Here is a 12,361-nt window from a genome sequence, read left to right as displayed (position 1 = left end):
CTTATCAATATACTGTTCATTTGCTTTTTATTTCTATTCAATTTTATTTATAGTATCAATTCATAACAATAGTTATCTATCCAGCATAGGGCGGCTGTGGTTCAGTGGTAGAGCGGTTGCCTGCCAATCGGAAGGTTGGTGGTTCGATCCCCCTGCAGTCATTGTCGAAGTGTCCTTGGGCAAGACACTGAACCCCGAGTTGCCCCCGGTGCTGCGCATCGGAGTGTATGAGTGTGTATCTGATGAGCAGGTGGCACCTTGTACGGCAGCCCCGGCCACAGTGTATGAATGTGTGTGAATGGTGAATGTTTCCTGTAGATGTAAAAGCGCTTTGAGCAGTTGTTAAGACTAGAAAAGCGCTCTATAATTACAGCACATTTACATTTATCTCAAGACACCTTACAGACAGAGTAGGTCGAGACCACACTCCAGAATTTACAAGGACCCAACAGTTCTTTAAATCACCAGATCACATAAAAACACATGTCATGACATCAGTGTGTATGTAAATGTCATTTTTGTGCCTTTTTTGGTTGGTTGTTTTGTACAGGGGTCAGAGGAGGGCAAGGAGGAGGAGGAGGAGGTGAGGACAAATAAAGCACAGAGGGAAGGAGATGAAGAGGAAGGAGAGGAGACAGATGGACAGAAGAATGGAGGGAAGGAGGTGAAGAGGAAAGTGAGGACAAAAAGAGGAGAAAGAAAGGAGACACAGATTTAAAAAAAAAAGTGAGGAATGAAGGTAGCAAGGGAAGAAGCAAGGAAGGACAGAGGGAAGGAGATGAAGAAGAAGGAGAGGAGACAGAAGGAGGGAAGTAGGTGAAGGGGAAGAAAGGAAAGTAAGGCAAAGGGGGAAATGGGGAGAAAAGAGGTGGAGGAGAGTAAACAGAAGTAAAAAGATACGAATGAAAACAAGGAAGGAAGCACGGGAAGGAAGCAAGGGAGGACAGAAGAAAGGAGATGGAATGAAGAAGAGATGAAAAGAGGTGATGAGGGAGGAAAAAGGAGAAGGAGAGGACACAAAGGTAAAAAAGGGGAAGGAAAGAAGAAAGGAAACAAGGAAAGACAGAGGAAAGGACAAATTTTGCAGACTTCAGCGCCGCTACTTTAAAAAAACAAAACCTCAGTTTTCAACCAGGAAGCTGTGTGAAGCTTTCTGGGTGAAAAGCAACCAAAACTCTGCGACTGACGTCACCTGACCGCTCAGTTTTGAGGTTAATCTCTAACACTAGACTGGGTAAGCCCCGCCCACTCTGCCCTGAAGCTCGGTCTGGAAACCTGCACGTTTCATTCTCCTGCTTCATTTCCCAATTTTGCGGAAACCAATCACAAACTGGCATCTATCTGGCACGCTATTGGCAGGTTCAACACGATGACACTGGAGAAGCGACCAAGCAGCGTTTTGTTTACTGAACCCCACCAAAGCGTGATGCTGCTGCTGCTTCTACGTCACCCGGATTGTTGGTCTGATTGGTTGAAGGACTATCCAAGTCATTTGACCCATGCCAGTTGGTCACACCTCTTGTGTAGAGAAGATACAGAGCAGACCCCCAATGCTCAATCTCAGATCTATTGAGCTTGATCTTGGTCTGGTGATAGACTACTTTAACACGGCCTGACAGTCAAAACTGGCTCACAGATTGTGAATACATTTGCAAAAGCATGCAGGGGTTATTCTTTTTTTATTCTAATCAAGCATTTCATGTTGTACACAGGAGTGTTTACACTTTGATGTAGAAAAGCTGCAGGTCCTCACCATGCTCATCACGCACAGTCAAGCCTTTTGCTTTCAGTGATGAAAAGATGAACGCATCTTTTTCCTGCAGAGAGCAGAAAAAAAAATTAGTTTTCTTTCTTTAGATTTTACAACACAAACTAAAAGACAATGACGACCCAGGTTGAATACAGACAACAAATCAACAACAGGGACAACAAGGTTTGTATAAGTAAGTCAGACTACATCTAGAACAAATGGATACACCCTCTCCCTCACAGCGGTTGCCTGGCTCTGACTAACGAAAAAAAAAAACGAGTAAAACAAAAAGAACACAGCATAAGCTCTGCTACTGTGTGTTTATTTAAATATAGCTACACCTACATGTAGGCCTAAGAGATTACAATATACTGTAGGCCTGTATATTACTATTAGGATTATACATATGTCAAGGATGTATAAATTAAATAAACTTCAGCTGGAGTCTGATTTAATACGGCAACACTGTTGACCGCATCAATGTAAATGTAAATGTGCTGTATATATAGCGCTTTTCCAGTCTTAACAACTACTCAAAGCGCATTCACCATTCACACACATTCATACACTGTGGCCGGGGCTGCCGTACAAGGTGCCACCTGCTCATCAGATACACACTCACACACATTCACACTCCGATGCGCAGCACCGGGGGCAACTCGGGGTTCAATGTCTTGCCAAAGGACACTTCGACAATGACTGCAGGGGATCGAACCACCAACCTTCCGATTGGCAGGCAACCGCTCTACCACTGAGCCACAGCCACATCAGTGATCTCTTTCTATTCCACATTCTTCCTACAGCCTAATACCAGATTTATCGGCTGCCAAATAGGACACATGGTTCTGCAAATTAAACAGAGAGGTCAGGGTTTCAATCTCCACCTCTAAAAAGTGCCGCTTCTTAGCCGAGTTACGTCTGGCCATGTCGTAAATAGAATATATAAAATATAAAACCGAGAATATATGGGGCGTGATATTTAAATTACCACCGTTTCCAGATCCTGCATTTATCAATGTACAACCATTCTTACGCTCTGATTGGTGTGATACGAACTTTTCATTAATACCCCACGTGACGCCTGTCATAGGAGGATTTCTGCGGTCATATCTGCGCTGGTTTCTACGGTAGGTTGATAAATTATGTTGCAGATTAGGCAGCGTAGACAGAACCCCTATAATACAAAAGTATAACAACCAGTTTCTAGAATACAATAAAGTAAAAATAGGTTTTTGAAATATCTTTGCTAAGTTTTGAACGTAAATCTTTGCATAAGAAACTCACAGGAGAAAGTAGTAGCGTTTGGCTCGTAGAAAAATATATATATATATATATACACACTACCGTTCAAAAGTTTGGGGTCACATTGAGTAAATGCTACTTATTTTGAAGGAAAAGCACTGTAATTTCACATGAAGATAACTTTAAACTAGTCTAACTTGAAGAAATACACTCTATACATTAAATTTGTGGTAAATGACTATTCTAGCTGCAAATGTCTGGTTTTTGGTGCAATACTCCATAGGTGTATAGAGGCCCATTTCCAGCAACTATCACTCCAGTGTTCTAATGGTACAATGTGTTTGCTCATGGCTCAGAAGGCTAATTGATGATTAGAAAAACCTTGTGCAATCAGTTCACACATTGAAAACAGTTTAGGTCGACAGAAGCTACAAAACTGACCTTCCTTTGAGCAGATTGAGTTTCTGGAGCATCACATTTGTGGGGTCAATTAAACGCTCGAAATGGCCAGAAAAAGAGAACTTTCAACTGAAACCCGACAGTCTGTTCTTGGCTTAGAAATGAAGGCTATCCATGCGAGATATTGCTAAGAAATTGAAGATTTCCTACAACGGTGTGTACTCTACCTCTCAGAGGACAGCACAAACAGGCTCTAACCAGAGAGATAGAAAGAAAAAAGTGGGAGGCCGCGTTGCCAAACTGAGCAAGAAATAAGTACATTAGAGTCTCTAGTTGAGAAACAGACGCCTCACAGGTCCAACTGGCTACTTCATTAATAGTACCCACAAAACACCAGTGTCAACACTACAGTGAAGAGGCGGCTGGGGGCAGAGTGGCAAAGAAAAAGCACTATATGACTGGCCAATAAAAGAAAAAGATTAAGATGGGCAAAAGAACACAGACATTGGACAGAGGAAGACTGGAAAAAAGTGTTGTGGACGGATGAATCCAAGTTGAGGTGTTGGATCACAAAGAAGAACGTTTGTGGGACGCAGAACAAATGTAAAGATGCTGGAAGATGCCTGACGCCATCTGTTAGCATGGTGGAGGTAATATGATGGTCTGGGGTTGCTTTGGCTGGTAAGGTGGGGGATTTGTACAGGGTAAAAGGGATTCTGAATAAGGAAGGCTATCACTCCATTTTGCAACGCCCATGCACTAACCAGGGACAGCGCTTGATTGGAGCACAATCATCCTACAACAGGACAATGACCTAAAACACACCTCCAAATGTGCAAGAACTATTTAGAGCAGAAGCGGCAGGGTATTCTATCGGTAATGGGGTGGCCAGGCTAGTACCAGAATCTGAACCCCATTGAGCTGTTGTGGGAGCAGCTTGACCGTATGGTACGCAAGAAGTGCCATCCAACCAATCCAACTTGTGGGAGCTGCTTCTGGAAGCGTGGGGTGACATTTCTCCAGATTACCTCAACAAATTAACAGCTAGAATGCCAAAGGTCGGCAAAGCTGGAATTGCTGCAAATGGAGGATTCTTTGACAGAATCAAAGTGTATGTAAAAAAAATCTTATTCAAATACAATCATATTTCTAACCTGTCAAGTCTTGACTCTATTTTTATTCATTTCACACACTATGGTGGTGAATAATGGTGACTTTTCCGGAAAATACAAAATTGTTTGGGTGACCCCAAACTTTTGACGGTAGGGTGTGTGTGTGTGTGTGTGTGTGTGTGTGTGTGGTGTGTGTGTATATAATATTATATATAATATATATATATATATATATATATATATATATTATATATACACACAATATATCAAAGATGTCAGTCTTAACTGTGATAGAAACGGAGCGGGACCCTTGACTCACTATATGGTATAAAATTCAGTAAAAATAATAAAGTATAAAACTGCATATCAACTGGGCCTACAATTACATGCGGGTGGCCTAAACTTTAAAACATACATTTTTAGTGCATAGAATACCAAGCTATTAAATAATAGTTGAAATGATTTTATAAATCATGTCTTAATGTTAAAAATACATGAGGCACAGTGAATCCTTAGGATTAACTTGCGCCTGTAAGCCTATCATCAATGTGTTTTTCCCCCTCAAAAAGGCTGATTTATATTTGCATGTTCGATTAATGTTAGGATATTAATTTAAAAAAAAAAAAAAAAAAAAAACTTACAGTACTTCTAAGGACCCCCTAGGGGCCCGGGACCCCCTCTTGAAGAGCTCTGACCTAACGACAAAGCTTTGTGGTGCAATGCTGCTCTCTGCTGGTGTGAGAACAACTTACATTCACATGCACATGAGAGCACAGCATGCAGAGGACACTACCATTCACTGACACTTCCACATGGGGGGGGCTGTTGTCTAAACATGTATACAGTAAACGTGGTACTTCTTTTAAGGCTGCCAGTCTGAGGGAAATATGTGATATGCGATAAAAGTTGTTGAATATCATGATATTGATTACTTGCAATACTTAAACAGATAATTAAGCTGCAGTAGGGAGTTCTGAGAAAACGTGGACTTAGCCTAAAATTTGAACAAGCACACCTTACAGGTCCCTCCCCGCTCTCTGGCGCCACAGCCTCCCCACAGCGGGGCCTGCCGTGAACGCGCAGGCTAGTAAGCAGTGCCACCGATGCTTTCCACATCCTATGGACAAACAGGGGATTTAATCTGAGGAGGGTATAGCTTATGTAAACAATTTGCTTATATAAATTTATATTTTGTAAATTTTTTTCAATAAAAGGGTTTAAAATGATTTTCATGTAATCGCTCTTGTGAGAACAAGTAGACAGTTACACAGTACATTACTGAATTACCTTTGGATCAATTTAAAACCGTAACTTGTAGGAAGATGATGACTGAGGAAGCTCCTGAGCCAAGGAATAATACATCTTAGAAATATGTAGGTTTTATTAGAATATGGGTAAAATAATAATCAGCTTTTTTGCAAGTACTCCTGCAAAGGAAATACTGAACATTTTGAGTTGGACTGAAAGACGATTCCTTCACGTGCTGTGTCCGGGGCCATGTCTGACCGTTGAAGGAGCACAAAGAATTTGTGTCAGATTTGATTCAAATTACACCCTGAGGGGAAAGAAAACATGTTTAAAAATAATCAAAAGTAGAAGTCTGCCTTGCCAAACGTTGACAGGGACAGCGCACAATTAAAGTAGTTTACCATAAATACATTTTTGTGATCGACAAAACACCTTTTGGCTGCTAAATGTAGGCATCGAAATAATATTACTTATACTGAGGGTGGAGGATGTAGCAGGTAAAGTTAATCTTCACCTGCTACAACATTCCTGCCGTGCACAAGCTACGGAGTAAAATGAGATTTGCGCTATCACCAGTGTACTGAAAGTGTACTGTAACCATCGATATCTTAGTTGTGTAGTTCTTAAAAAATGAAACAAATCCAGCAGGGATACTTACATGTCAAGCAGAAATGTGGCTAACGCTAGCTCAGAATCCGTGTTGAATCTTCCATGTAGCGTAGCTCCCTCCACCTTGAAAAGCCGCTCTCGATTTGTGCCCTGTTTTTTTCGGGCTCGGTTTAATCTTTCTTTTTAGCTCGCTTTCGTCATCGGTCTTCTTCTGTTTGCCGTCTTTGTTTCCGAGCAGGTGTCACTCGCGAGAAATTGGCAGTTTTCCTGAAAAGTTGTTTTCGCAATTAGCACAGCTGCAGTGCACTAGCAATCTGAGCTCGAACGGCGGTACGCGTGTGCGGGGGAGGGGTATGAGCAGGCGGTACACGAGAGTGATTGACACTGCTAAGACAGTCCTCCCGCTCTGATTGGCTGTTTCTGACCGGGAGCGGTGTATTTCTGCAAGTGGCAGAGGAGCAGGGAGGAGCAGCAGGAGCTGATTTTTTCACAGATTATCTGTCTATATTCTACTGTCAGGACAATAGTGACAGTTTTAACAGAATATGTAAAAAATACATTTTTACAAAAGTTACCTACTGAAGCTTTAAAGTGTACTCAGTTCTGCATTTCTGCTACTTTCCGTAATCTACGGGGCCCCGGAGGAGACATGGAAGAAAAAAAAAATTCATGTACTGGGGACGAACGATGAATGTATTAAGAGGACAAACAATAAACTTGAGATCTCGACTTTCAAGTAGGACACAAAATGTAGCCTACTGGGGACAAATACTGAACTCGAGATCTCGAGTTTGAAAATCAAGATGTTTTTTTTTCCCTCCACGAAAGTCGAGGTCTTGACTTTCAAACTCAAAAGATTTTTCTCAATGTCAAAGTAAAGATCTCGCAAATAAAACTTGAGATCTCACAAAACAAAGTCAAGAGCTCGCAAATAAAACTCGAAATCTCGCAAAACAAAGTCAAGATCTCGCGAAACAAAGTCAAGATCTCGCAAATAAAACTCGAGATCTCACAAAACAAAGTCAAGATCTTGCAAATAATCTCGAGATCTCACAAAACAAAGTCAAGATCTCGCAAATAAAACTCGAGATCTCACAAAACAAAGTCAAGATCTCGCAAATAATCTCGAGATCTCACAAAACAAAGTCAAGATCTTGCAAATAAAACTCGAGATCTCACAAAACAAAGTCAAGATCTCGCAAATAAAACTCGAGATCTCACAAAACAAAGTCAAGATCTCGCAAATAAAACTCGAGATCTCACAAAACAAAGTCAAGATCTCGCAAATAAAACTCGAGATCTCACAAAACAAAGTCAAGATCTCGCAAATAATCTCGAGATCTCACAAAACAAAGTCAAGATTTGCAAATAAAACTCAAGATCTCACAAAACAAAGTCAAGATCTCGCAAATAAAACTCGAGATCTCACAAAACAAAGTCAAGATCTTGCAAATAATCTCGAGATCTCACAAAACAAAGTCAAGATCTTGCAAATAAAACTCGAGATCTCACAAAACAAAGTCAAGATCTCGCAAATAAAAGTCAAGAGCGATAGGTCATGGCAATAAAAAAAAACGGTATATTGCGCAGCCCTAACTTCTTTATAGAACTGCTAAACCAACGAGTCAATTAGCCAACTGATTCCTCAACGGAATAATAATCCACAACTGTTTGATAATCGATTGATCATTTCCACTATTTATTAAGCAAAAATGCCAAACATCTACTGAGGATTTGTTGCCTGTTTTTATTAACATCATAAATAATAAAATGTTTGGTTTTTTTTATATTTTGGACATCAGTTGGTCTCTGGGACTTGTCTTCTTCAAACCATTTCCTGCACTTTGTAAAATAAAATTTAGAGATTAACAGCTCTTTTACCTTCATTTTAATTACATTTAACTTTTTGGGGTTGTTTTTCTTTCCATCTCTGCTTATTGTGATGGACTATAGTTTTGATTATTATATAATTACCATTTACTGCATTTTAATCACATTGCTTGAATTAAAACATTTTAGCAATACAAAAGACTTAAAACCCAAAATAACTACTGCAACTTCAAAATACCTAAACTCTAAACTGTTTGTGTAGATTATTAATTAATTAATGAACTTAGCTTTCTTGATATTGGCAAAGCCTTTACTTATTCTGTAATAGTGTAAAAGACAATACGCCCGCCGAAACTCAGCACCATGTTTACCAAAAACAGACTTTGTGCAGGCAGTGCAGAGTTTTACTTTCCTCATTTGCAACATTTGTTGTCTGTGATGTGTCTTTGTCTTGTTGTATACAAGTAAGTGAGGTTGTTTTTGCATAAACATTAAATGCATAACTTCTGTGCAGCAGAAGAATAGATTATCTCCAGGGACCCCAGGCTCCTCCCTAAGCCCCAGTTAGTGGCTCTTAGCCTGTGTTAACATGCTCCAGGGCCCCCAGTCTCCCTCCGAAAGCCCAGTAAATGGCTCCAACTCTGGGCTAACATGCTCCAGGGACCCCAGCCTCCCTCCCAAAGCCCAGTAAATGGCTCCATGGCTGGGCTAACATGCTCCAGGGACTCCAGCCTCCCTTCCAAAACCCAGTAAATGGCTGCAACTCTGGGCTAACATGCTCAAGGGACCCCAGCCTTCTTCATAAGCCCCAGTAAATGGCTCCATGGCTGGGCTAACATGGTCCAGGGCCCCCAGTCTCCCTCCCAAGCCACAGTAAGTGGCTCCAAGGTCGTGTGAACCTGCTCCAGAGTCCCCAGCCTCCCCCCCAAGCCCCAGTAAGTGGCTCTATGGATGGCTATTGACCTCCAGGGCCCCTGGGCCTCCCTCCCATGCCCCAGAAAGTAGCTCCATGGCTAGTAAACACAATTTTGTATATATACACTTTGCCTCTGTGTCCTGAATCAAAAAACACTTTCACCTTGCTGTAGCTGATGTTCTGCCTTGTCCAGAAGTCGTGGTTCCAGTCCTCCGTCTCCTGCCTCAGGTGTCTCAGTCGTTTCTCCAGCTCGGATTCGTTTCCAGGGACGTGGTACACAATTGGCCGTAGGTTGGAAAGAGGGTTTGGTGGACCAATCCAGTCATGCGTGGAGCTGGCTGCTGGTCTGAAGGGCGATCTCTACGTAGACATTAAAAACATTTTAGATGACCTTAGGGCCGCACAATGTTATCGTATTAATAAAAAACACGATAATTTAGTTCTATATCCTGTACATTGCGAAAAGGTGGGACCTTTTTTGTGTTTGCATTCTAATCCAGTCCGAATCCTACCGGCTGTGTAGGAACCGGTTCCATAGTGGAACCGAGTTTCAGTACCCAACCCTATTTATCTGAGAGAGACGGATCAGGGCCCCCCTACTATATATTTTGTATAAAATGCTGATGTATATTAAACTGGGCCTTAAATAACGTGTGGGTGGCCTTAGGCCTTAATACATACCTTTTTAGTGGATCGAAAACTAAGCTATTAATAATATAATAATTGTTTACATGATTTTATAAATCATGTTATATATACACACGTGTCACAGTGAATCCCTAGGATGACCATGGATTTGGGGATGGCTATGGCTACCTTTGGGCCAGTAAGCCTATCATCAATGTTGTTGTTTTTCACAATTAGCCTGATCTTTTCATTTGCTAGTAATATGTCTGATTCATGTTAAGGCAATTTGGTTTTAACAACTATTTGGTTGTTAAAACTATTTAACAACCAAATAGTTTTTGGGTTGGTTTGGTTTTTTTTAGTAAACACCGCAAGTTTTGCACATACAGAAACAGACCTCCGTCACATGGACATAAACAGCTGAGCAACAAGAACCTGCTTATCATTTCGAAGCAGACTGTGTGATAAGGCGAGAAGCGAGCCAGAGAACATGATACAGCAGGACTCAGAGACCAAAAACAGGTAGAATCATAAATACTGAATATACCCAATACTATACTTCTCCACTTATTTAGCGGAAAACATTTGTTTCAACATTAGAGGGGACAAATTATAACTGGGGTGTCTGGTGGTCGTCCCCAAGGAAACTTCCTGCAAAGCTTCCTGCATTCTGGTGTATTTTTCAATTTGGGCCTTTTCTGCAAGCAAATGTCTTCATTCATGTAAATATAAGTATGATTAAATAATTAATCTGCTGTATTGCTCAAAACTTTCTGAAGATTCAAAACATCATTCATGTTTTGGGATATTTTTTTAGGAATCATGCATGTTAACAACAAAGATTTGCTTGCCACAGTATTTAAACTATTTTACTTATACTCCCCCCCCCCCACCCATAAATTACGTATATGTATAAACCTATTTATATCTATAGGTAGAAACAACAGTAGCCTACTGCTAACACTTGACTTATGTCAATAATAAAGTGGTCTGAGGGTTATCAGTTTGCAATTTTGGTAATATGCAGGGTTTTTTTAATACTCTACTGAAGTAGACTGTGTCAGTGATGGAATGTAACTAATAAACTATAAGTACATTTACTCTACGTACTGAATCAGTATTTATTTGGCATAATTAGTTACTTTGCAGATTTAGATGATTAATAGAAAATATAAGCAACAGATAAATGAGGATGTATTAGTATAGGTTAAGATTACCAGCAGTATTAAAATCTTTAAACTTTTGAACAAAGGTTCAGTTGAAAACCCCAAAACACACAGCTAAAATATATCCTGCTTAAAGTGTGCTATGTAACCCATGATGTATATTGTTTTGATGTATGTATGAACTAAATACTGGAAACCGCTAAAACTATAGAATAGGCGTTAGGTGTGACCTTTGCACCCTTCTACGTGTGCTAAGGGTCACACTTGCTATAACAGTGGATCTTATCTGAACACGTCTTCTGCTGTGGCCACCTGTGTGATTATGTAATGATGGAAATACCCTGATTTCCAGAAGGGAGGGTTTTTTAGCCTTGACTTTGACTATAAATATGAGTGGATGTGGCCTCTCTCTTCAGCGTGGCTTACCCGCATACCGTTTTTTTTCTTCTATTCTCTGATTATGGATTCTTTTTGCTTTTAGGGTAGAAAGCGGAAAGATTATTTCTATATTTTGTACTTGTTTTTGCTTATTCACTAAAGAATAAAACTACCAGAGCTTGTTATGAGCTAGGGGCCCAAAAGACTTGTATTCCTTGATTTAGTCATTTAATTTCTCTCGCTCACCCCTCGGCCGTCCGAGGGCAGAGGTTTCCCTCCCGTGAGGGTAGTTAAGACTCTTCTTTAACCACCTGGGCGAGATGCACCCCTGCAGGGATCCACGTTGACAGTCAGACCTCCTGTTGTCTCCTAGTGGGGGGGGCATTTCCCCATCCGCTCTGCCGGTCAGAACCACCGAGCTCTTAGCTTCTCTCGGACGGGCGACTAATAAAGGCTAGAGGGCGTCCTTGAGAAGGAGGGGACCTCCGGTGACCCTGGGAGGAACGGTTCCTGGCCGTGAGTACTAAAGAAAAATCATTGGTTGTAAAGATCCCCTCGGGCTGGGCTTTAAATATACAAGGGGGACAAAAGCTCTTCAGTAGGGGACGTCTGGGGTAAAATCAGAAAAGGCCTTTGGCCTCGGCTCCGGTTTCCCTGATCCAGGCAGGGGCCCTTTAATTTAGCAAGGGTGTGTGTGTCTCTAGTAAAAAAGAAATAACACAAATAATTCTAAAATGTTAAATTAGCAAATCACTGTGTGTGGCTCTAGCATTTACACAATCAGGGAAGTATCAAAGTAACTCCTTTTAATATAGCCTCAGTCACTGTCACACTGTTCGACAAAACCAAACAAGTAACATAATATGTAGGCTATGATTCCGGCACATTCTGCATAATGAGCAACATTATTTTTTTTTTAATGTAGGTATATTGCTTTTGTACTTTATAAGATTTTGAATTCAGGACTTAGTATTTTATATACTGTGGTATTAAATACTTCTTCCACGACTGCATTTTGAATGCGTAAATTCAATTTATAATGGAGTATTTAGATTTTTCTTGTAATATGCATGCATTTAAAATG

At 40.7% G+C, this 12,361-nt stretch overlaps 2 protein-coding genes across 2 annotated transcripts in view; one reads left to right on the top strand and one right to left on the bottom strand.

The window, feature by feature from the left end:
• The window catches only part of coa8 (cytochrome c oxidase assembly factor 8), a 14,052-nt gene that overhangs the window by 1,241 nt on the left and 450 nt on the right, over positions 1-12,361 (bottom strand). Inside the window, exons 2-3 of the mRNA XM_032527142.1 lie at positions 9,269-9,466; positions 1,754-1,817 (exon numbers count right to left, since the gene is read on the bottom strand). Coding sequence (XP_032383033.1) covers positions 1,754-1,817; positions 9,269-9,466 — 262 coding nt within the window. The remainder of the gene's footprint in view (positions 1-1,753; positions 1,818-9,268; positions 9,467-12,361) is intronic.
• bag5 (BCL2 associated athanogene 5) overlaps positions 10,137-12,361 on the top strand; it is a 19,431-nt gene continuing 17,206 nt past the window's right edge. Inside the window, exon 1 of the mRNA XM_032527139.1 lies at positions 10,137-10,255. Coding sequence (XP_032383030.1) covers positions 10,224-10,255 — 32 coding nt within the window. The 5' untranslated portion in view covers positions 10,137-10,223. The remainder of the gene's footprint in view (positions 10,256-12,361) is intronic.

Source organism: Etheostoma spectabile, chromosome 9 (assembly GCF_008692095.1).
Source record: "Etheostoma spectabile isolate EspeVRDwgs_2016 chromosome 9, UIUC_Espe_1.0, whole genome shotgun sequence".
NCBI lineage: Eukaryota > Metazoa > Chordata > Actinopteri > Perciformes > Percidae > Etheostoma > Etheostoma spectabile.
This window is presented reverse-complemented; position numbering and strand designations above follow the sequence as displayed.